The sequence below is a fragment of the Sus scrofa genome, chromosome 12, assembly GCF_000003025.6.
Source record: "Sus scrofa isolate TJ Tabasco breed Duroc chromosome 12, Sscrofa11.1, whole genome shotgun sequence".
Taxonomy (NCBI): domain Eukaryota; kingdom Metazoa; phylum Chordata; class Mammalia; order Artiodactyla; family Suidae; genus Sus; species Sus scrofa.
Window position 1 is genome coordinate 55,046,601 of NC_010454.4, and position 24,671 is coordinate 55,071,271.

The window sequence follows — 24,671 nt, forward strand, 5'->3', positions numbered from 1 at the left end:
GACAGTCAGAGGGCTCAATTTATCTGGGCCCAGTTTCCTTGTCTCTAAATTTAGGGGAAATCTGTGGAACTGAGTTGGAAAGAGTCAACGAGTTTCTAGGCGGAAAATGCGCCGTAGTTACCGGCAAGGGTCTTTACTTGTAAATGCTGGGGAGCTGGTGCTGCATCTCGCAAGGGGTCCACTTTCACACCCCTGCTTTCTTTCCAGTGAACAGCAGACCCGGCAGGGGGCTGAGAGCCTCCCCACGGAGGAGGAATGGACCGCGGCAATAAACGCAGCAGAGCCGGGTGCGCGCCAGCAGGGCAATTTATTGCTCCCCACACCTCCCTCCGCTCGCCTGGGTGTCCCATGGCCACGGCATCTGGAGGGGCTCATTCTTCCATCTTCTGTGGGAGAAAAAAGAATCATGCACAAGGCGTGAGTCAACCCTCAGGAGAGGCTGGGCATAGTCTTCAGGTGGGGAGGCTGGAGAGGCTGGGCCTCGGGACACTGTTAAGGCCTGACTTTGTCTCCCTTTGCACGTTGTCAAAACGGACCGTCAGGCCCCTGGAGAAGAAGGGCTGAGTCCTCCCAAAGCCAGGGCTTCTTGCAACAGGGAGGGACAGGGACAACAGGGTCTCTGTCCGCCCCACCCTCACCCCGTGAGCCTGGAACCACAGGGCGCAGGCTAAAGCAGTGGCATCTGTGACTGTGTGGCCAGCAGCAGAGAGGGGACACCGACAGGCACCCACCCAGCTCTGCCTGGTGCCGCTTGGTCCTGGGTCTCGGGGGAAGCCTGCTCTCACCTGGGCCCCCACATCTCGGCTCTTGGCCCGTAGCTTGTTGACTTGGGACTCGGCGATGTCCGCCCGTTCCTCGGCCTCCTCCAGCTCATGCTGGACCCTCCGGCACCTGGACAGCTGCGTGTTGGCCTGCTCCTCCTGCACAGAAGGCGGAGGGGGCAGGAGGCTGAGGAAGCCCCTCCCTCTGGCTCTGAGGCCCCCGGTTCTAGGAGAACCTGGGCCCCCAATTCCCTGACAGCAAAGGAGGGAAAGCTGAGCCCTCAGCCCCTGCAGGCAGTGAGGAAGATGCCCGCAGCTCCTGACGAGTATACTGCCTCATTGCCGGGCGGGGCTGCTGCCTCCAGGACCCCCCCTCCCTGCCCCCCCGCGCCCTCCTCCCTGCTATGTCCCAGCTGGAGCACTTTAGAGGAGCCCCAAGTCCCAAGGCACCTGGAGGGGTCTGAGACCAGTGGTCCAGCCCCTTGCCCGGGGTCCACTCCCAGCATGGTCTGCCTGCGGCCAGGCCATCTCATGGGCCTGTTTGAAGGCCAACCAAGGCTTTCTGATGAAGGGGGCCTCCGGGGCCCCTGCCACCCTGGCCAGTCCTGTTGCAACTTCCTATTTAACCCGTTCAGATCTGCTTTCCCAAGATCAGGGCAGAAGCACCAGCCTCTTGGGCAGGGAGGAGAAAGGACGGGGAGAGAGGCTGTACCCCAAGTCATCCATCCAGGGCACGGCCCCCAGATTTTGTTCCTCAGGACACTAGCCCTGTGGGACGCTCTGCATGCCATCAAAAGGGGCTGAGGTCCGTCAAGGGTGGAAATGCTGCTGCCCAGAACGCCCCTTCCCCATGCAAAGGGTCCATTCCACATCACCCGCCAAACCCAGAAACCCATCCAACTCTGTGTCACCCAGAGTTTCCCAAACAATTTCTTTTCTATAAAAGACCGCCCCCCAAAACCACCCTGGCATCCTGCTATTAACATCCTTCAGACCCAGTGTCCCCAGGAGATATTTGGGAAATGCTGATTTTAGCCCAAACAGTTTCCTTCCAGTCGATTTCACATATTTGCTCAAGGGAAGATAGAAAAAGACAAACGGAGGGTGGGAGTTAGGGAGCTCGGGGGAGCATGGAGGTGGCGGGGTCCCCGGGCAGAGGGGGGATGGGTGAGATGTTTGAGGTCAGGTCCCAGGTCCCAGGGGCCAGGGTGCTGGGTGAGGAGTCAAGGGCAGGTGGAGTGAGTCGGGCTGGGTGGGAGAACCCAGGCTGAGGCAGAGTGAAGGGATGGAGTAGCTGGGCCAGGTCTGGGGAGCCAAGAGGCCTGGAGGAGCTGGAGGCGGGGCAGGGTTGCTTCCTGCAGACCAGGAGGGAGGGGCAGGCCTCCTAAGCGCGTGATTACAGCCTGCCAGTGAAAACGCAGGCCCTAGGAAACAGGGACGGGCTCCTGCTCGGGGCCAGGGCGCCCAGGGCCCCGCACTCACGGCCTCCTCTGCCTGCCGCTTGTAAGCCTTCACTTTGGCCTGCAGCTTGTCCACCAGGTCCTGGAGCCTGAGGATGTTCTTGCGGTCCTCCTCGGCCTGCAAACAGAGCGACCGTGCCAGGGCCCGCTGCTTCTGCCAGCTGTGATCCAGGAGGCATCCGCGGGGATTCCGGTGAGTCATTGCCTACCTGGTAGGTCATCTCCTTGACCTTGCGTTCGTATCTGTGGGCGCCCTTCAGAGCCTCAGCGCCCCTCTTCTGCTCAGCGTCAAGCTCACTTTCCAGCTCCCGCACCTGTGTGCGGAAGAGAACAGGGGTCAGGCCACGTGTCCCAGGCTTTTCTCACCCACTCACGTGCCGGTTGTCTTAGGGTGAACTGAAGACCCTCTAGTTATGTTCTGTTTCCTCCTAGGGCTCAGGAACACATTTTATTTTATTCCCTAGGCCACCGTTAGTCCATGCCGTGCTTTGTTCAAATGACAAGACGCCGTCTTTGGGCAGAAGCATCTCCAAGTGCACACAGCTTGGGTACTGGGCTTTGCAAAAGTGCCGTTTCATCTGGGACCATGCAGCTTGGTGAGGGCCGTCCTGGGGGCCTGATCCTGATCAGCAGGGGTCATGGAGAGAACCTGGGCCAGGGAGAGTCAAAGGTGTGTTTAAGCTCCAGATCCAGCTAATGGATCCCAAGCAAGTCACTTCCTGGAATCCCCGCTGTGGCACAATGGGTTAAAAATCTGACTGCAGGAATGCCCATTGTGGCTCAACGGAAACGAATCTGACTGGCATCCATGAGGACGCAGGTTCCATCCCTGGCCTTGCTTAGTGGGTTAAGGATCTGGCATTACCATGAGCTGTGGTGTAGGTCGCAGATGTGGCTTGTTGTTGTGGCTGTGGCTGTGGCTGGCACCTACAGCTCCAATTCGATCCCTAGCCTGGGAACTTCCATATGCTGTGGGTGTGGCCCTAAAAAGACAAAAGACCAAAAAAAAAAAAAAAAAAAATCCGACTGCAGCAGCTCAGGTTGCTATAGGGGTCGGGTTCGATCCCCAGCCAAGCACAGTGGGTTAAAGGATCTGGTGTTGCCACAACTGCAGCATAGGTCACAGCTGTGGCTTGGATTCAATCCCTGGCCCAAGAATTTCCACATGCCGCCCCCCACCCCTGCCCCCAAACCCAGGAAACCAAGCAAGTCAGTTTCCATCACTGAGTAAAAGTTTCTGTCTGTTTAGAATGGAGATGATAATTCCTGCCCAACCTACCTTGAATATGGGGTTCAAATTAGACCAACTCGGTGAAAGTATTTTTTAAATGATGAAGCACTGCACAGGCATCCTGATTTCATAGCTGTGTTTGCCTTTCCTGAAGTCTCAAAAGGACATGCCACCAAGAATTCTGTGGCCCCACTGTGGTCCAGAGAGAGCCCAGCGGCGGGGGTGGTGGCCAGTCACTGAGAATCCTGGTGGCCACAGAGAGGGCAGCTCTGGGCCGCAGACTCACTGGATGAACCTTGAAATCTACCAGCGGAGGAGTTCCCGTCATGGCTCAGTGGTTAACAAATCCGACTAGGAACCATGAGGTTGCGGGTTCGGTCCCTGCCCTTGCTCAGTAGGTTAACGATCTGGCGTTGCCGTGAGCTGTGGTGTAGGTTGCAGACGCGGCTCGGATCCCACGTTGCTGTGGCTCTGGCGTAGGCCGGTGGCTACAGCTCCGATTGGACCCCTAGCCTGGGAACCTCCATATGCTGCAGGAGCGGCCCAAGAAATAGCAAAAAAAAAAGACAAAAAAAAAAAAAAAAAAAAAAAGAAAGAAAAAGAAATCTACCAGCGGAACAGGCAACTCTGGGCACTGTTCCCAAAAAGATTCTGCCCATGAGCCCTGGGAAGCTGTCTTCCTTCAGGTTCTAGAAAACATTTGTGTCCCTGGGAATTCTCTCCTGGCCTCTGTAAGGTTCATGAAACTAAGGTAATGGGGTAGCCAGTGACTGGAGGACAGTCAAGGTGTCTGAGGGCTCCTTGCCAGCCCAGGAATCAGAGAGTCACAGAGGGTGGCGTGGGATCTGATTCCTCCCTCCAGGGAGGGATCCATGCAAAGGACATGCCCAAGTTCATTTTCATAGGAGAGAACTGGGAATAATTAAAAATAAGCATTTAAAGAATTTGGGATGGGGGGAGCGCCATCTTGCCTGGAGTTTACTTTTGTCACTCATGTGTCTACAGCCTTGTAGTTTTTAGCCAAAAAAGTCTTTCACATTTAAGGTGTGCAAGTGCTGGTACCTCATCATTGGGAGGCTGACGTAAGGATTGTGTTTGGAGGAGTTCCCTGGTGGCTCAGCGGGTTAAGGATCCTGCATTGTCGCTGCTGTGGCTCTGGTTACTGCTGTGGTGGGGAAGCAGGTGTTTGGGTCTGTCATGCTGGGAGAAGATGTTTCCTCCTCTTCCCCCTCCTCCTTCTCTTCCCCTCCCCCTCTTTCATGTCCCTTCTCTCAGGGACAGCAGAAATGTGTAAAACATCTGCCTCCAAAGAGCCCTTCTCCAGACTGTCAGCTGTAGTGAAGCTTGTTTTAAAAGACAAAAAGAAACCATCCTGGGTCTAAAGGGAAAAGCCAGGAAATGCAGGGAGCCATCAGCAAGGAAACTAAAATCTACAAAGATGCTCCCGGATAGAGAAAAGGCATGACCCCCAGTGGGGATCGCATTTTGCCAAAGAGGAAGTGCCAGCGGCCCTGCATCTAGGACAGAGTGAGCAAGACAGTAGAACTGCAGGTTGCAGTTGCATGGGCAAATCTGGGGCGGGGGGAGGTGCATGAGACCGGGCAGTGGGCAGCAGAGGGAGACTGCAGGTTCTGTGTAGGATGGGCCCTTGCTCATCAGAGCAGAGCTGGCTCCAAAATGTAACTGCGCCAAAATGTGTAATCTTATGATTGCAAACTATGTTCTCCCCCCATTTTTGTCGATCTGAATCTATATAAAACCAGAATGTGAACATGAGAAGTGTCGTTATGCTACAGGTGTCAGGGGATATGCATTCTAACGTGGGGTTGTGTGTGTGTGTGGGGGGCAGGGACCAGCGAGGGAGAAAGAGTTGAGGCGTTTGGCTCAAGGGCCTTTCACAAGTGGTCCTCAGACTGGACCTGAAGTTGCCTCAGTGCCCACTTTCCTGCCACCTAAGTTTCCAGACTGTGGTTCTGCCACAGAGGTGGCTCAACCGGTCTCTCTTTGGGAGGGAGAGTCCTCTCCGGCCACCCTACCCGGTTCTCCAGCTTCTGGATCTGCTTCTTCCCGCCCTTCAGGGCCAGCTGCTCCGCCTCGTCCAGGCGGTGCTGCAGGTCCTTCACCGTCTGCTCCAGGTTCTTCTTCATCCGCTCCAGGTGGGCGCAGGTGTCCTGCTCCTTCTTCAGCTCCTCGGCCATCATGGCCGCCTGGTTGGGTTCACAGGAGGCGTCAGCCCACCACCCCTCCCTGGCTGACCCCAGGGGTCAGGAGGGGAAACCTACTAGCCACACCCTGGCTTAGATGCCCCTTTCTTATCTCCAAACGGCATCTTTGATAAGAAAGAACGGAGCTCACATCTGTGATGGCCTTCTTGGCCTTTTCCTCCGCGTTTTTGGACTCCTGGATGGAGTTCTCCACTTCCGCCTGGCACTGGGCGATGTCAGCTTCCAGTTTCTTCTTGGTATTTATCAGGCTCGTGTTCTGCAAGAAAAATGATATACCAGAGGTTCAGGTTCCATTTCAACACTTGGAACGACTGGAAGGGAGACAGCTGGGTAGGAAGGAAGTCAATCGTGAGAACATTCCACTTCTTATTTTTCACATGGGTGAAAAAAATAAAAAAGATACCGTTTCACTATTGATCGGCCAGAAGGTCCCAAGACAGACCCAAGAATTGTACATAACAGAATTGAGGAGTTCCGGCTGTGGCTCAGCAATAGCAAACCTGGCTAGTATCCAGGAGGATGTGGGTTTGATCCTTGGCCTCTCTCTCAGTGGATTAAGTATCTGGCATTGCCAGGAGCTGTGGTGTAGGTCACAGACACGGCTCGGAGCTGGTGTTGCTGTGGCTGTGGTGTAGGCCGGCAGCTGTAGCTCTGATTCAGTCCCCAGCCTGGGAACTTCCATATGCCACACATGCAGCCCGAAGGAAAAAAAAAATCACACACGCACACACAAAAGAATTGAGTAAATGATATTCAAATATTTAAGGAAGGATAGATTATTTAGTTAAAGGTGTCAGAACAAGAAAACAGCTGAGGTAACATATGAAGTGGAAAATAATTCTCATGATCAAAACATGTCATACATAGAATTGTAAGGCTGATGACAAATGAGAAAACATTTGCAATGTGTGTATTGCTGAAAAAATATTCCCTTCTTTAATATGTAAATAAGACAAATCACTAAGAAAAAAGGCAAAAGTGGAGTTCCCCTTGTGGCGCAGTGGTTAACGAATCCGATTAGGAACCATGAGGTTGCGGGTTCCATCCCTGGCCTTGCTCAGTGGGTTAAGGATCCGGCGTTGCCGTGAGCTGTGGTGTAGGTCGCAGATGCGGCTCAGATCCCGCGTTGCTGTGGCTGTGGCGTAGGCCGGCAGCTACAGCTCTGATTCAACCCTTAGCCTGGGAACCTCCATATGCCTCCGGAAACCGCCCTAGAAAAGGCAAAAAGACAAGAAAAAAAAAAAAAAAGAAAGAAAAGATAAAAGGCAAAAGGCAGAAGTACAAAGAGCTGAGACATACCAGGAGAAATACAAATAGCCCACACATATGATGACATGTTCCACCTCACTAGTAATCAAAGAAACAAGAATCTTTTGTTTTTATTTTATTTTCTCTAAATTACTCAATGAATTTTATTACATTTACCACAATCATCACAACCCAATTTTATAGAAGAAGCTTTTATTTTTTTATTTTTATTTTTATTTTTTGCCTTTTTGCTATTTCTTGGGCTGCTCCCGTGGCATATGGAGGTTCCCAGGCTAGGGGTCCAATCAGAGCTGTAGCTGCCAGCCTATGCTAGAGCCACAGCAACTCGGGATCCGAGCCGCGTCTGCAACCTACACCACAGCTCACGGCAACGCCGGATCCTTAACCCACTGAGCAAGGCCAGGGATGGAACCCGCAACCTCATGGTTCCTAGTCGGATTCGTTAACCACTGCGCCACGACGGGAACTCCAGAAGAAGCTTTTAAATGAGGTATTTTTCAACCACAGAATTGGTGAAGTTTAAAAAAAAAAATAATAGTGTTTTTGAGAATTTATAGAAAGGCGCTCTCATGTATTTTCCCAATGGGAGTAAAAATTGGGACCACTTTGGGGTTCCCATTGTGGGGCTCAGTGGTAACAAGCCCCACTAGGATCCACGGATACACAGGTTCGATCCCTGGCCTTGCTCAGTGGCTTAAGGATCCAGTATTGCCATGAGCTGTGGTGTAGGTCCCAGAGGCAGCTGGGATCTGGGTTGCTGTAGCTGTGGTGTAGACCAGCGGCTACAGCTCCTCTTTGACCCCTAGCCTGGGAAGCTCCATATGCCACACATGCAGCCCTAAAAAGACAAAAAAAAAAAAAAAAATTGGGCCAGCTTTGTTAAAGAGCAATTTACAACCTATTATAAATGTCTTTAGTGTGACATGAAATTGTACTTCCAGAAATTTGTTTACTTTCGGGAATATTAAGAAAGTAATAATCACGGATATGTGTGAAATTGTAGTTCCGACGAAGTTTGTCACAGCAATCTTTCTAAAAGTCAAAATGTTTATTGAGAACAATTAAAAAGTATCCAATCATAGATGATTAAAGTACCATCATACAGAAATAAAATGGACTACTTTCCTGTCACAAAAACTACATCATGGGAGTTCCCGTTGTGGCGCAGCAGAAACGGATCCGACTAGGAACCATGAGGTTGCGGGTTCGATCCCTGGCCTCGCTCCATGGGTCCAGGGATCCAGCGTCCCATGAGCTGTGGTGTAGGTCACAGAAGTGGCTTGGATCTGGCGTTGCTGTGACTGTGGTATAGGCTGGCATCTGTAGCTCCGATAGGACCCCTAGCCTGGGAACCTCCGTATGCCGAGGGTGAAGCCCTAAAAAGCAAAAAAAAAAAAAAAAAAAAAAAAAGACCCAAAAAACAAAACCAAAAACTACATCATAGAAAACACCTTTTTTTGGAAAACTGCTTTAAAATATAGAGATTCATGACACACTGTTAAATAATAATTAAAAAAAAGGCTGCAAAAAGATTGATCACATCTACCAAAAATAGTATATTTTTTTGATGGCAAAAATTATTTTTGAGACTAGATCTCAAAATGCTAACAGTATGGTTGGTATTTTTCTTCTATTTTTTTGTATCCTCTATTTTCTAAGACAAGGAATTTTTTTAAACTTTCCAAAAAATAATGACTTCAAAAGACAACCCTAACTTTCTAAGCTTCCGGCTTAAATATTAACTGCCTCTGGGAAGCTTTCTCCAGCCCCTTTATGCTTCTCCTTCCTCTTTCTAATTTCCTGACAATGTGCCCAACCCTTTATCCTCAGATAAAAGAAAGCTCAGGAATCTTTCCATCTATAGACAAAGTGATTTCAAGAACTAAACCTGGTAAAAGTTGGTCTTGACTGCTATTCTGAGAAGAGTGGTGAGGGCTTCTTTCCACCCAGATGGGGTCCCGCCTGACCCCTGGGTGGACCCCAAGTGGAGCAGGGGTGGACACACCTGGGAGTGTAGGAGCTGCACGCGGTCACTGGCGTCCAGCAGCTCCTGCTCCGACAGCTTGCGGGTCCGCTCTGTCTGCTCCAGGGCCACCTTCATCTCCTCCAGCTCCTCCAGCAAGAGGCCGTTCCTGCGTTCCACGATGGCCAGCTGCTCTTTGAGGCCCTCATTGCTCCTCTGGGCATCATCCAGGTGCAGCTGGGAGTCCTTCTCGGGACACCAGGGCTGAGGTCAGCACCCAGGCCAGGCTGAGGTCCCGCCACTCCCCCGGGGGCCCCACACGCACCTTGAGCTGGCCCTGCACTGCGCGCAGGTGTTTCTGGGTCTCTGCCACCTGGCGGTTGGAGTGGCCCAGCTGAATCTCCATCTCATTGAGGTCTCCCTCCATCTTCTTCTTCAGCCTCAGAGCATCATTCCGGCTCCGGATCTCAGCATCCAGCACACTCTGTGTGGCCTCTGCTGCCCGCTGGCTGTTTTTCTTCAGCTGCTCAATTTCTTCATCCTTCTCGGCGATCTTGCGGTCCAGCTCGGACTTTACCTGGTTCAGCTCTAGCTGGACACGCAAGATCTTGCTCTCTTCATGCTCCAAGGAACCCTGGTAAAAGCAAAGGAGCAATTAGGAGTGCCAGGGACAGCCGTCTTTTTATTTATTTTTTTTTTTCCTTTCCTTTTTTTTGGCTGCCCCCGTGGCCTGTGGAAGTTCCCGAGCCAGGGAAGGAGTCTGAGCTACAGCTGTGACCTGTGCCACGGCTGCAGCAATTCTGGACCCTAAACCCACTGCGTCCGGGCTGGAATTGAACCTGTGCCATCACAGAGACAATGCTGGATTCTTAACCAGCTGAGCCACAGCGGGAACTCCACCCTCTTGAATGGGGTTTTTCATCCCCATTGTGATAAAAATGAGTATTATTAGGCTCGTTTTACACATGAATACCCAGAGAGGTCGGTGTGCTCCTGAATGTCCCTGCTGTTCCTGAAACCAGAGCTGAAACCTGTTATTAACAATCTTTGCGTCCTGAGGACAGAAAATTGTTTTGAATTAGTAAAAAATCGATTACCATGTCTTTTTAAATAGTGACCACGATCAGGAGCCAATCCCTTCTCTCTCTCTCTCTCTCTCTCTCCCTCGTTCACATTACAGTAAGTTTTTTTTGTTGTTGTTTTTTTTTTTTTTTTTTTTTTTTTTTGTCTTTTGCCATTTCTTGGGCCGCTCCCACGGCATATGGAGGTTCCCAGGCTAGGGGTCGAATCAGAGCTGTAGCCGCCAGCCTATGCCAGAGCCACAGCAACGCAGGATCCGAGCGGTGTCTGCGACCTACACCACAGCTCACGGCAACGCCAGATCCTTAACCCACTGAGCAAGGCCAGGGATTGAACCTGCAACCTCATGGTTCCTAGTCGGATTCGTTAACCACTCCATACAGTAAGTTTTTAACCCCTTCTCTTAAACAAACAAACAAGAAAAAACAGAAATTGCTCCCCTGTTATCCTGCAATGTGCCAGTTTCCCTAGACTCTTAACCCTCCCTGGCCTGGGCGTTATTAGGATTATTACATCAGGACACTGCCCTCTCTGGACCATCTGGAACTCGCCACAGGCAAAGCTGAGTATGTATAACTCTGTGAAAAGTGAGGGATTCTGAGGTGGCTCTTTGGGGATGTTTGGTGACTGAGTTCTTGCTTTCTGAGAGCATGACTTCATGGACATCATGAATGCGTGTATTTATTCAAATGGAGAAACAGGATGGACTGGAGGAGGGAGCAGCAGGAAACAGCTGGTGCCCCCAGGGCGCAGCTGCATGTGCTTCCCCCAAGCCCCCTGACTGGTGGCAGGAAGGGCCCCAGGCGTTGTCGCGTCCTCGCTCCCAGCGCCCTGCCCTCCGCGTCACATCCCGGACACTTGCCTCCATCTCTTCTAGGGCAGCCTGGAGGTCCGACTTTTCTTGCTCCGCTTGCTTCTTGGTCTTTTCCACTTCCTGAAGATTCTTGCTCGTTTCCGCAATCTGCGTGGTTAGGTCGGAGATCTCTTCTGAAAAGGACAGGCTTGACTGAGGCTCTTTCAACGGGCCCAGTTTGACAGCCCAGGCATGTGCCAGGGGACTCAGTGGTGGGCGACTCAGTCGTGGCATTTATGTAGGAGAGAACAAACATGGACAAGCCCTTCGGGGGCTGGGGGGGCGGTGTTGGCCAGAACAGGTGTGTGGTCTCCCCTGAACGTGGCGGAGAGAGAAGCAACAGGACAGTCTGCGACCCCAACCCTTCACACAGTCTACCAAATGGTCACGGAGAGGACAGGGGAGAAGTGGCGGAGAGCATGCACAGAATCGTAGTCTCGTAGAGCAGGGGCTTTGGGGGGCATTTGGTCTGATCAAATTTTGTAGGTCAGGAGTCTGGGATCCCAAGGGATTTAGTGCCGGGCTCAAGGACACAAAGCCCTGTAGAGGCAGGATCCATGGGAGATCTGTTCTTTGCAGAGCTCTGAGCTCGGCAGCCCGGCGAGCCCTCTGTCCTCGAGGATGGAGCTTGGCTGCGACTTTTGTGTGTGTGTGTGTGTGTGTGTGTGTGTGTGTATAGAAGCTCCTTTATTTTAGATTAGGGTCTAGAGGATTTTTTTTTTTTTTTTACATTACAATTACCTTTTTCCCCCACCCTTTGTTCTGCTGCAACATGAGTATCTAGACATAGTTCTCAATGCTATTCAGCAGGATCTCCTTGTAAATCTATTCTAAGTTGTGTCTGATAAGCCCAAGCTCCCGATCCCTCCCACTCCCTCCCCCTCCCATCAGGCAGCCACAAGTCTCTTCTCCAAGTCCATGATTTTCTTTTCTGAGGAGATGTTCATTTGTGCTGGATATTAGATTCCAGTTATAAGTGGTATCATATGGTATTTGTCTTTGTCTTTCTGGCTCATTTCACTCAGTATGAGAGTCTCTAGTTCCATCCATGTTGCTGCAAATGGCATTATGTCATCCTTTTTTATGGCTGAGTAGTATTCCATTGTGTATATATACCACATCTTCCGAATCCAATCCTCTGTCGATGGACATTTGGATTGTTTCCATGTCCTGGCTATTGTGAATAGTGCTGCAATGAACATGTGGGTGCATGTGTCTCTTTTAAGTAGAGCTTTGTCCGGATAGATGCCCAAGAGTGGGATTGCAGGGTCATATGGAAGTTCTATGTATAGATTTCTAAGGTATCTCCAAACTGTTTTCCATAGTGGCTGTACCAGTTTACATTCCCACCAGCAGTGCAGGAGGGTTCCCTTTTCTCCACAGCCCCTCCAGCACTTGTTATTTGTGGATTTATTAATGATGGCCATTCTGACTGGTGTGAGGTGGTATCTCGTGGTGGTTTTGATCTGCATTTCTCTTATAATCAGCGATGTTGAGCATTTTTTCATGTGTTTGCTGGCCATCTGTATATCTTCTTTGGAGAAATGTCTATTCAGGTCTTTTGCCCATTTTTCCATTGATTGATTGGCTTTTTTGCTGTTGGGTTGTATAAGTTGTTTATATATTCTAGAGATTAAGCCCTTGTCAGTTGCATCATTTGAAACTATTTTCTCCCATTCTGTAAGTTGTCTTTTTGTTTTCTTTTTGGGTTTCCTTTGCTGTGCAAAAGCTTGTCAGTTTGATGAGGTCCCATGGGTTTATTTTTGCTCTAATTTCTATTGCTTTGGGAGACTGACCTGAGAAAATATTCATGATGTTGATGTCAGAGAGTGTTTTGCCTATGTTTTCTTCTAGGAGTTTGATGGTGTCCTGTCGTATATTTAAGTCTTTCATTGGCTGCTACTTTGCTTTTACACTGGCTGGGAAGTCTGGGCCTCAGGGTAAACCGAGTAGATGCCAGGTTTTTGAGGGGCAGTGGGAAGGCGGAGGATGTGGCCAAGTGGGGGCGGGGTGGCCGGAAGAGAAGGGGGACCATTACACATCTGTGGGAAGAAGGGAACTGGGGGCTATCACGCACCTGTGATGGGGAGAGCTTGCCTTGCAGGTTTTTTTTTTTTTTTTTGTCTTTTCAGGACCACATCAGCAGCATATGGAAGTTCCAGGCTAAGGGTCAAATTGGAGCTGCGGCTGCCAGCCTGTGCCACAGGCACAGTAACGAGGGATCCAAGCCGAGTCTGTGACCTACACCACAGCTCACAGCAACACTGGATCTTTTAACCCACTGAGCGAGGCCAGGGATGCAACCCATGTCCTCATGGATTCTAGTCGGGCTCATCACTTATGAGCCACCACGGGTACTGCTCACCTTGCAGATTTTTGTTCTCCCGTCTGAGTGTCTCTAACTGATCCACCACCTCCTCGTAGGCATTACGCATCTTGAAGATTTCGGTACTGAGGGACCTGGACTCTTTCTGAGCCGCTTCCAACTCGGCTTGACTCTCGTCAAGCTTTTGTTTCCACTCTGCGAGGACCTAGGAGAGGTTAGAGGGACACGTAAGAGGCAGAACGGGCCAGGGGCTGGGAAGAGCCACGTAAACAGGGGCCGTCAGCAATGCCAAGGTTGGCCTCCTCCCTCCGAGGGACCAAAGGAACAGAGTGAGCCCCAGACTCGGGGGTTCCAAGCTCTGCTGTCTCTACAGAGATCTGCTGTATTCAGAGAGAGATTTTGGCCTCAAAATTAACTTGAATTAGCTTTAACAAAAAAGAAAATTCCTAGAATTCCCACCATGGCACAGTGGGCTAAGAATCTGACTGCAGTGGCTCTGGTGGCTGTGGAGGCGTAGGTTCGATTCCCGGCCCAGCGCAGTGGGTTAGAGGATTTGGTGTTGCTGCAGCAGCAGCTATGGCTCGGATTCAGTCCCTCACCCGGGAACTTCCATATGACACAGGTGCAGCTGTTAAAAAAATTAATAAATAAATAAAAACGAAAGAAATTCCTTTTGGAGGGACTTTGACAAGCAAATCCCCCAACCCTCCATGCGGACGCGCCGAGAGCCTCCCGCAGGTGCGTGCATCTCACACACAGCTCTCATCGAGCGGTGGGCAAGGACCTTATCGAAGTTCCTCTGCTTCTTGTCCAGGCTGGCGCAGGCGGTGTTGGCCCGCTCCAGGTCCAGCATCAGGTCGTCCACCTCGCCCTGGAGCCTCTGCTTGGTTTTCTCCAAGGAAGCACACTTGGCACTCACAGCCTCCGTATTTTCCTCCGCTTCCTGGAGCCTCTGGGCCAGTTTTTTCCTAAGAGAACCAGATTTGTTGTTGTTGTGGGCCGAGGTGGACCGTCTCCGCAGTCACGGGCAGATCCGAGGGAGAGGAGCTGTCTCTAAAGGTCTAGGACTTGATAAGAACCAAGAGTGATGACTGGACAGGAGCAAAGTACCATCTGAAGACTCCCCAAATGTTTGGTGGCAAAGCTGTCACCCAGGAGGCGCCAAGGGGGCCACATGGAACGGACAGCGCCCCAGGGGAAGGGGGGGGGTCCCACGCTTAAGAAAACTCAGAGACCTGGGGAGGAAGAGGGGGGTCTGTCCCCTGTCCCTCCACGTGTGTCTTAGGGTCCTTTCTCTGACCGTAATGGGAGCCTTACTTGGCCTCCTCCAGCTCCTCCGTGCGCTGGATGGCGTCCGTCTCGTACTTGGTCCTCCACTGGGCAACCTCGCTGTTGGCCTTGGACAGCGCCCTCTGCAGCTCGGCCTTGGCTTCCTGCTCCTCCTCATACTGTTCCCGCAGCAGGTCGCAGTCGTGGCGGGAGGACTGCAGGGCGTGCGCCAGGGCGTTCTTGGCCTGTGGAGTCACAGCGGTGACAGGTTGCAAAGGCATCTGGCCATTTTCCAAGTTCAGGTATTTTCTTTCTTTTTTAAAAGATTTTTTTAATTAGAGTTGATTTATAATGTTCTGTCAATTTCTGCCGTCCATCCATATACATATACACACACTCTTTTTCTCATATTCTCTTCCATCACGGTCTATCCCAGGAGACTGGCTATAGTTCCCTGTACTATATGGTAGGACCTCATTGCTTATCCATTCTACATGTAATAGTTTGCATCTACCAACCCCAAACTGCCAGTCCATCCCACTCCTTCCTCCTCCCCCTTGGGAACCACAAGTCTGTTCTCCATGTCTGTGAGTTTGTTTCTGTTCTACAGACAGGTTCATCTGCGCCATATTTTAGATTCCATGTATAAGTGATCTCATGTGATATTTGTCTTTCTTTTTCTGACCTACTTCACTTAGTATGAGAATCTCTAGTTCTATCCATGTTGCTGCAAATGCAAGTTCAGTATTTTCAGTGGGAACCAGTGTCTCCCAGCTTGAGTCATTGCCTTGCTGCCCTCACAGACTTGGCAGCGTTATCTCCCATTTTATTTACTTCATTTAAAATAAGCTGACCCCTTTATTATATTATATTTACCTTAATACTTGCCATAAACTGAAGGTCACCATAAGGATACGTGCAATGGAGATAAGGCAGTTTTGCCTAAGGAGTTTTGCCACTGCATCCGAGGTCTACTATGTCTTTATGGGGAAGATACATAAGTGCTAGAGAGATGCTACCCAAACTGAGACCTTTTCCCTATTTAATCAGAAGAATTGAAGCAAAATTAGAAAGGGAATACTTTTCTCACCACCTAATGCAGTGTTATGGAATACTTGACCATGAAAACCTCCAAAGCATCTTCTGGTGTCACCAGTGGGATGTGTCATGAGCTGTGTGGTTTCTGTGACTCCACCACCTCTTCCTGAGCTGGGGGCAGGGGGAACATGACTGGAAGCCTCCATCACTCCCTCCCACCTGGTCAGGAGGACGGTGTAGCTCTCATCATAATGGTCACAAAACTGTCAGAGTGACCAAGTGCAGTAACTGATGCATGTTCTTCCCTTTAAAGATACACCTAAACAGCGGAGCTTTGCCCAGGAGGGAGAACATAGCTGCTTCTGTATCCTGGCCAGTGGACAGCCTTGTTTCTGGAATGGACCTTCTCAGGCTCTGGTCCTCTCCACTCACCCTGCCCCACCAGTCCACCAAAGACCCTTACTTTATAACTGGAAGATGGGAGACAAATGTAGTACTTCTTTTTTAGGGGAGGCAGATGGAGCTTGGGGAATGCTAAAAGATTGCCCTGTAAGTTTTAGCCAACACACGGTAACCTCCGAATTACATTTATGCAGTTCTCTGGCCTCCTGGCTTCCTATTCTAGTGCTTGAACACATAGTGACAACATTTACTAAGCACCTACTGTGTGCACTGTTCTACTGTGCGTGATACCTGCTGTTTACCACTATAGTGGGGGAAAATTATTCTTGCTCTCTAGCAGTTTATAGTTTACTTATTATTATTATTATTATTATTTATTGCCTGCAGAGTGCTGTAGCTTGATGTGGGATCTTAGCTCCCAGACCAGGGATCGAACTTTGGCCACAGCGGTGGAAGCGCTGACTCCTAACCACTAGGCCAGCAGAGAACTCCCTAAACATAAATATCTTGATATTGACATCAAGTACATGATGATAGGAGTTCCCACTGTGGCTCAGTGGTAACAAATCCAACTAGGATCCATAAGGATCCCTGACCTCACAAAGTGGGTTAAGGATTCAGCCTTGCCGTGAACTGTGGTGTAGGTTGCAGATGTGGCTTGGATCCCATGCTGCTGTGGCTGTGGTGTAGGCTGGCCACTGTAGCTCTGATTCGATCCCTAGCCTGAACTTACATATGCCACAGCTGTGGCCCTCAAAAGCAAAAAAAAAAAAAAAAGATGATGGTGTTTTGAGTTTATGCAGATGTCCCAAGGGTGCCTCTAAAACCACATGGTCTTTCCGGAGGAGGGGGACCTAAATGTGGGTGTTATAGCTGGTGACACACAAAAGGTGATGAGGGAGAAACAGGAGGGCATTTCAAGGGGCTAGGATGAATTGCTGGGCAGAGGTGAGGCAGAGGTGTCCAAGCTGGCACAGGGATGGGGGTGGGGGGGAAACGCCCCTAGCTGGGGAGTGGAGTTTATCAGTCCACCCTGTGGGGGTCGGGGAGCTCTGAGGATGGAGCATCCTGGGAGAGTTCCCTAGCTTTGAAGGAGAGCCAAAGCCAAGGTCCCGTAACCTCCAAGACAGGTCCCTACCCCACTCCAGGAAGCGGGGGTGGCGTGGGGGGGGTTGGGGGGTGTCTGACTGGCATGATGATGCAGCCCTGCCTCCTACCAGCTTCCTGACTTCCCCGGTTCTCCCCACTCCGCCGTCCCAGAGGCACTGTCCTTACCTTGGTTTCTTCTTCCAGCTGCCTCTTAAGCTCCTCCAGCTGCTGGGTGAGAGCTTGCTTGTTCTTGGTTAGCTGTGAGATCAGCACCTCCTTCTCTTCCACTTGGTGGCTCAACTCCCCTGGCAAACACATGTGGCCCCCGTCAGCATGCCCGTCGCCCTCTCCTGCCTCCTCCAGGGATCCCAGGGCCCTGCCTGTCCTCACCATTTTGGGTCTGCAGTCTTGCTTTCTGCATGTTCAGGTCATGGATCAACTGTGTCTGTTGTTCATCCTTGGCTTTGATTTCATTGAATTGGTCTTCCACAGTCCGGCACACTCTTTCCACGTTACTCTTTATTTAAAAAAAAATGAAAGAAAAAGCCCGGAGTTCCTTGGTGGCCTAGAGGGTTAAGGATCCGACACCCTGACCTTCTGGGCAACCCTCTGCGGGAGGCCTACAGCCTCACATCTGGGGTCATGGCTTTTTCCAGCCCAGCCGAGCAGCCCAAGTGCAGCTCTGAGCACCCAGGAACGCGGGCGACTCTCTAATCTAGGATTGCAGTTTCTCTCTCAGGAAGCCTTTTCTTGGAAGTCACATGCAGAGGCGGGTTTACCACGAAGCTGGTGAAGTTTAGCTTCAGGGGCCTCTTTTGCGTGGGCCCTAGATCATGCAGGGAGCTGTGGAAGGTTCTAGATGGGGAGGGGAAGCTGGTGGCAAGCAAGAATGGATTTCTAGGTAGGTATTTACAGCAAATAGCTGGAGGAGTTCTCAGAAGACAGTGACGGAGTCTCCGAAGCACCAGTAATTTGTCACTTATTTTTCTCATTCTAAGTAAACACTTACTTTTGTATTCGTAATTTTGTGTATATTTTTCTTCAAGAGCTCCTCCTCCTCCTGAATTTTTTGTGCTTCAAGCAGCACAAAACCTGGATCCCCTCCTGCTGTCATGGTAACATCACACTGGCTGTTCTGCCCAGGGGTTAATATTATGGGCCAAGAAAGTGGGATGGAGGAAACCATACCCAGCAGGGCTCCTTGGTGCCACCCATCCACGAGTTCATTTCCGGAAAATGTCCAGTGGATTGGAAGCTTCCAGGAAAGGCTCGGTGGGTGGTGAGACTTGCATTGTAGCAGGTCTTTGGATCAGGGCTTGGCTGACTCGAATGAAGTTGGGACACCGGGAGCAGGCGGCAGTGGGGAGAAGGTTTCTGTCTAGAACATGCAGTGAGCTGAGGCATTCACCATGCATGCCCCCTGGGCAGGTGGAAGCTGCCGCGCCTTTGCAGAGGCGGCGGGTACCTTTGACTTGGAGACGGTCTCCATGTTGCTAGCAAGGTCATCGATCTCCATCTTCAGCTCGCTCTTCTCCTTCTCCAGCTTCTGCTTGACCCTCTGCAGGTTGTCGATCTGCTCCCCCAGCTCGGCCACGCTGTCTGCGTGCTTCTTCCTAAGAGCAGCTGCTGTGGCCTCATGCTGCAGGGTGGCCTCCTCCAGGTCCCGGCGTAGTTTCTGGAACTCGGCCTCGCGCTTCTTGTTCAGCTCAATCTGGGCTGACGTCGCCCCGCTGGCTTCTTCCAGCCGCTCGCTGATCTCCTCCAGTTCCCGGGCCAGGTCCGCGCGCTGCTTCTCGATCTTGCCTCTGAGCGTGTGTTCCGCTTCCACCTCCTCCTCCAGCTCTTCTGTGCGGGCCTGAGGGGGTCACTGGGTCAGGAAAGCCACACAGCAGCCGCGGGAGGGCAGCAGCCCCCTTTGTGAGGGCCCGGTGGGGAGGAACGGCGGTGGGTGTTACGAAGTCAAGAAGATACAACTTAGAATAGATTTACAAGGAGATCCTGCTGAATAGCATTGAGAACTTTGTCTAGATACTCATGTTGCAACAGAACAAATGGTGGGGGAAAAACTGTAATTGTAATGTATACATGTAAGGATAACCTGACCCCCTTGCTGTACAGTGGGAAAATAAAAAATTATAAAAAAAAAAAAAGAATACATTATAACACTAAATCCATGGGGGAAAAAAACCCAACTTCGCGACAATCTGAATGTCCATCCTTAGGGGACTGGTCAGATCAACCGTGATGGAACCACAGTCTAGGAGACCATGAAGCAGAAATATGTCCACCCCGTCTACCGTGGACAACCCCGCAGGACACACGGCTGCATGGAGAGAGCAAGTTGCAGAATGATAGTTTCTATATGATAGGTTTTTTTATTTTTTTAGGGCCCAGACCCACGGCATATGGAGGTTTCCAGGCTAGGGGGTCATCTAGTCAGAGCTGCAGCTGCCAGCCTACACCACAGCCACAGCAATGTGGGATCCGAGCCGCATCTGTGACCTACACCAGAGCTCTCAGCAATGCTGGATCCTTAACCCTGTGCGATGCCAGGGATCAAACCTGAATCCTCATGGGTACTAGTCGGTTTGTTAACCAGTGAGCCACGATGGAAGCTCCCACATGATAGTATTTTTAATGTATATTTTTCTGTATAGATCATATACATACATATGCATATATTTTATGTAGACGTTTATATATACATATATTGGATGTTCTTGTTCCTTCATTTTTTTGTGTGTATGTATATATCTCCTATATATTTTTTTCTTTTTTAATTTTTACGGCTGCACTTGCAGCATATGTAAGTTCCTGGGCTGGGGTTGAAGTGGAGCTGCAGCTACAGGCCTACACCACAGCCATGGCAATGCTGCAGCTTGTGACAACACTGGATCCGTAACCCACTAAGTGAGGCCAGGGATTGAACTTGCATCCTTGTGAACACTGAGCCACAACAGGAACTTCTACATTTTTTTTTCTTCAAGTCTTAAATAGTACGTAAATCCATAATCAAAGGTCCAGGAGGATGCACAGGACCTCTGAGAAGATGGAAGGGCGCTGGGCTTAGGGGTGGTGGTCAGGACACACTTATCCATCATATTTAGCCTTGTTGGTGCTATTTTAATTATTTTAAAGAAAGATCTATGTGATAATGAGAAAATTGGAATGTTAATTTCCAAAAAAAAAAGAAAAAAAAGAAAATCAGGAGAAGGACAAGACATTCTCTCCAGCTTCCAGAAACGGGAGAGAAGCAGCAGTGAAGGGCACCGGGGGCAGGATCAGGAGGCGCTGGCACAGGGATTTCCAGGGTTCCCCCGGCGTTGACCCTTTACCTGCAGTTCTTTAATCTTCTTCTGCAGCTGCAGACTGTGAACTTGTTCGTCGTCAATCTTGGTCTGCAACTGACTGATTTCAAACTCCTTCCTGCAGAGAGACACGTATGGGTGTTTAAAACCACGGGCCGCGAGACACACGAGCCTTTTAAAGCACTCAAACCCCGAGGTGAAACCCAAAGTGCTACTTCTTCAGTTTCTCCTCCGCTTGCTGCTTGTCGTTTTCCAGATCCACCAGGGATTCCTGGCACATCTTCAGGTCTCCTTCCAGCTTCCTCTTGGCTCGCTCCAGGTCAGCCCGCAGTTTCTTCTCCTGCTCTAAGCAGCCCTCAAGCTGGGGAGACAAGGGCACAGGTTGGGGATGCTGCTGGGAGATGGGTTCGCCTCCCAGCCAGGGCAGTGTCCCTCCCTCCCACAGGTGGGACTGCCCACCTCTGGCTCCAGGGGGGAGCCAGTTGCCCCCCCCCACGCCCCCACGCTTCCCTCCTCCAGCAAAGGCTGGATCCCTCAAAGGCCTCCAGCTGCCGCGTGCTGCCAAAGCCCACCTGGCCTGTCCCCAGCCGTGTTCCCAGTGGGAACATGGTGCCTGGAGGTGCACGTGCTTGTCCAGGCCAGACCCAGAGGGGCTTCTGCGGGTGAGCGCCGCCCCAGCTGTGTGTGTGAAGGCCTAGATCACGCCTCATCGCTCCTCTCCCCCGCTCACCACACACAACCATGGGGAGACCGGCAAAGAACGCGTGTGTGCGTGTGTGTGTGTGTGTGTGTGTGCACGAGCACAGGTGTGGGTGTGGGAAGAGGGGGTGTCGGGGAGGAGCACACCTGCTCTGGCCTCAGGACCCTCACAGGGGTCTGGAAATGTTGTAGCCATGATGGGAGCGAGTCCTGAACCCTTCAAGCCTGGCTCTCACGTCCAGAACAAAAATGTAATATGACAGGGGGAAATGGCAATTTTTGTGGCCACTAATGGAGCTCACTTTTAACAAAGGTAGAACAGGATTGAAGCTTTTAGAACCAGAAGGACCTACACCTGGATGCTAGTGATGGTTGTAGTGACATTAGCACCTTGCATTTTACTGGACCCTTTGTGCCTGCTGAGCTTTCCATGCAAACCCTCTGAGGGAGGGCTAATTGTATCTGGTCTCGCAAGGTGGAGGCTGAGGCCTCACGAGTTTATGTGGTTCACTCGACATCCCCGGCTCTTTTGGAATGGGCTGAGATCTGAGCTCGGGATTCTGACTCCAGAGTCGGCCCCCTCCACCCCTGCGTCCTGTGTAGATCCTGCCTCGCCTGCACTTCCGCAAGCAGTCAATCAGCGTGTAGTGTGAAATATCCTCACGTCATCTGCTTGCTGCTCCAACTTGACGTTTATTTTGATCAGACCGTTGACTTTGTCTTCTTCCACCTGAAGATCGTCCAGTGTTTGCTGATGGGCTTCCTGCAGAGATTTCTTCTCTTTGGTCAATTTGGAAAGGTTTCCTTCCAGCGCTGTCATTTCTTCAGAAAGATTCTTTACCTAAGAGAACACCAACACCGATGGACTGTTTCAACAGTCATACCAGACGCTTCCAGAAAAGGCTCTTGATTCTTTTTTTTTTCCTTTTCCTTTTTTGGCTACAGCTTCTTTGCCTCCCCAGCAGGTACTCAACTGTGTTGGCTGCATCACCCTGAAACTAGAAGCCTCTGGGTGTTTTAAATTCCACTGGCCTATCACAGAGCCTCAAAGACTCCTATTAGGATGCTTCCTTTAAGGCACACTGATAAATGCAAAAATGCTACCTCTAAAAGGCAGCACATCCGTGGGGATTTATTTATTAGCTGACTGGGGTTTGGAATGAGGCAGGAAAGAGAAGAGGAGGCCCGGGTGCTATGCGAGAAAAATCTAGAACGGGGTCCTGGGTGCTGGGAAGCAGGACAAGGGCACCCACCCTGGAGCTTTAAGGCATCATAATGAACTTTTTTCCATGGACAACACCCTTCCAGATCCGAGGTGGTTCATTCCTGACCTGCAGGCTGAATCTGGCCACAGACACATTTTCTTTAGTCCACATAATAGTTTGCAACTTTTGAACAAGCTACAAACATTGAAAAAAGTGAGATTTCACATAATATCTGGATGTCTGGTTTCTCAAGGAAAATTGGAAGCTCTGGCAGGGCTGGGTTTACATCCTCGCCTGGTGACAGTTGGCTGGCATGGAGTCCTGTGCCACCTGTGGACAGGGCAAGTGCTCTCCAGTTTGCCACAGTCCTCACCCCTCCCTGTTGTCTCCCCCTCCCCTCCTGGTTGTCTATCTGACACTGACTCGAGCCCTTTCACACCTCGTCAGTCTCATCTCTGGGTCTGCCTCATTGGAACCATCTCGATGTGAATCATAGATTGCTTTTTTCACTTATGTTTGTGAATTGCATGCTATTTTGTGTGCATGTAATTTTAGTCTACAGAAATGGCCTCCTGCTCTATTTCCTTTCCTTCCTTTGTTCCCACACTCAGCACTGGGTCTTTTACATCCACCTTGTTGTCCCGACGGCTGCTCCGACCCTGCAGTGCAGCCTCTGCATTCACCTCTCCTTCCCCGACGGGTGGACCCCGATCCTGCCTTCAGCGCCCCGTCTCCCCCAACCACAGGCAATGCTGACGTGAACGCCTCATGCACGGCCCCTCGGGACCTGGCAGGAGAATTCCCTGGGCCACACTCGCGGCAGAATCATTGCGTTGAAGGATATGTGGATGCCTAATTGAACGGAGAATTTCCGGATGGTCTCCCCAGGGCTGCACCCGTCTACACTCTCCCAGTGAAGAACGAGGGTCCCTCTACCTGACTCCCTGCCAATTCCAGGGCTGGTCCAGCTTTCCACCGCCTTCGCCGCCTGCCTGCCCCATCATCTGCCAGCCCCACAGGCATGTTTGTTGGCTCCCCTGTGCCGGGTGCTTCCCCTGGAGGGTCTCTTGCCTTGTGGAGGAGGGGTGGGCTGGGGGTTTGTGGGGCAGCCAGGCAGGCAGCAGGGGCACAGAGAAGAGCCCACGTGGTGGAGACCAGGGCAGGGGCAGAGTCACTGGGATGTAACCGGGCCCACCTTGTTCTCCGTGGCGTGCTTCTCCTTCTCCACCTTGGCCAGCGTCAGCTCCAGGTCGTCGATGTCCCTTTTGAGGGAGGAGCACTTATCTTCCAGGTTCCTTTTCTTGGCAACCAGCTCGGAGTTCACCTCCTCCTCCTCTTCCAGCCTCTCGTTCAGCTCCTTCACTTTGGCCTCCAGTTGAATCTTGCTTTTGATGAGCCCCTCACATCGCTCCTCGGCGTCCATCAGATTTTCTGTTTCCTAAAAGAGCCAGATTGTTATATGCTTTTTTTTAAAAAAATTTTACTGGCGTATAGTCGGCTTACAATGTTGTGTAAGTTTCAGGTGTGCAGCAGAGTGATTCGATTATATGTATAGTTAAATAGTTTTATATATATATAGATAGATAGATATACTTGTTTCAGATTCTTTTCCATTGCAGGTTATTCAAAGATAGTTCCCTGTGAGTAGAGTTGCCTGTGCTTACAGTAGGTCCTTGTCAGTTGTCTCTTTGAGGTATTGCAGTGTGTATTTATTAATCCCAGCCTCCTAAGTTATCCCTTCCCCAGTGCTTCCCCTTTGGTAACCATGAGTTTGGTTTTGAAATCTTTGAGTCTGTTTCTGCCTTGTGAATAAGTTCTTCTGTATCACTTTTATTAGATTCCACATAGCAGTGCAGATCGGTTTTGTTTTTGTTGCTTTTTAGGGCCACACTCGCGGCATATGGAGGTTCCCAGGCTAGGGGTCCAATCAGAGCTGTAACTGCCAGCCTGCACCACAGCCACAACAACACGGGATCCTTAACCCACTGAGCAAGGCCTGGGATCGAACCCGCCACCTCATGGTTCCTAGTTGGATTTGTTTCCGCTGCGTCACAATGGGAACTCGTGTAGATCATTCTGTTTTGATCAGCCCCTTGAGCAAGCCTAGGAGGGAGGGGCTCTGCTCTCCAGGAGCCCATCATCTGGACCCAAGCCAAGGGATGAGACACACACACACACACACACACACACACACACACACACACGTGCATGTGCATACTTACAGATCATCCACTTTTTAAAAAACCACTAAGGACATTATCCACTTAATAGAAGTTCACCTGAAATAATCTCAAGCAGAGGTGTTCACGGCATTCACAAAGCCTCTGCAGATTTGCCATATTTGGATGCCCAGCCATTTCCCTCCTCCTCCTACCGCGAGTCGGAAAAACAACACGTCTACACAGTGCTATCAGGGGGTAACTAGTATTTCCACTAAATGACAACCTTTCAAAACTCTCAGCAGGGAAGTGTTTCCTGTGTCTCCTTAGCCCT

At 50.8% G+C, this 24,671-nt stretch overlaps 2 protein-coding genes across 3 annotated transcripts in view; both read right to left on the reverse strand.

Annotated features, from left to right (window-relative positions):
* Window positions 233-3,004, reverse strand: LOC110255889 (myosin-13-like). Of its 2 annotated transcripts, XM_021066281.1 has the most exons (4): window positions 2,431-3,004; window positions 2,244-2,339; window positions 786-920; window positions 233-386 (listed from the first exon to the last, which is right to left on the reverse strand). In XM_021066281.1, exons 1-4 carry the CDS (start codon window positions 2,440-2,442, stop codon window positions 372-374), a joined length of 258 nt encoding a protein of 85 aa, XP_020921940.1. In that variant the 5' UTR covers window positions 2,443-3,004; the 3' UTR covers window positions 233-371. The 2 variants fall into 2 exon arrangements, with proteins under 2 accessions (XP_020921940.1, XP_020921939.1); XM_021066280.1 differs by lacking the exons at window positions 233-386; window positions 786-920 and having other exon boundaries at window positions 1,872-2,339.
* Window positions 5,390-24,671, reverse strand: part of LOC100736982 (myosin-13) — a 51,426-nt gene continuing 32,144 nt past the window's right edge. Inside the window, exons 21-35 of the mRNA XM_021066284.1 lie at window positions 23,374-23,616; window positions 21,638-21,814; window positions 20,490-20,635; window positions 20,302-20,392; window positions 18,432-18,821; window positions 17,357-17,483; window positions 17,153-17,271; window positions 14,486-14,682; window positions 13,953-14,136; window positions 13,208-13,373; window positions 10,852-10,976; window positions 9,235-9,543; window positions 8,952-9,155; window positions 5,808-5,933; window positions 5,390-5,659 (exon numbers count right to left, since the gene is read on the reverse strand). Coding sequence (XP_020921943.1) covers window positions 5,405-5,659; window positions 5,808-5,933; window positions 8,952-9,155; window positions 9,235-9,543; window positions 10,852-10,976; window positions 13,208-13,373; window positions 13,953-14,136; window positions 14,486-14,682; window positions 17,153-17,271; window positions 17,357-17,483; window positions 18,432-18,821; window positions 20,302-20,392; window positions 20,490-20,635; window positions 21,638-21,814; window positions 23,374-23,616 — 2,859 coding nt within the window. The 3' untranslated portion in view covers window positions 5,390-5,404. The remainder of the gene's footprint in view (window positions 5,660-5,807; window positions 5,934-8,951; window positions 9,156-9,234; window positions 9,544-10,851; window positions 10,977-13,207; window positions 13,374-13,952; window positions 14,137-14,485; window positions 14,683-17,152; window positions 17,272-17,356; window positions 17,484-18,431; window positions 18,822-20,301; window positions 20,393-20,489; window positions 20,636-21,637; window positions 21,815-23,373; window positions 23,617-24,671) is intronic.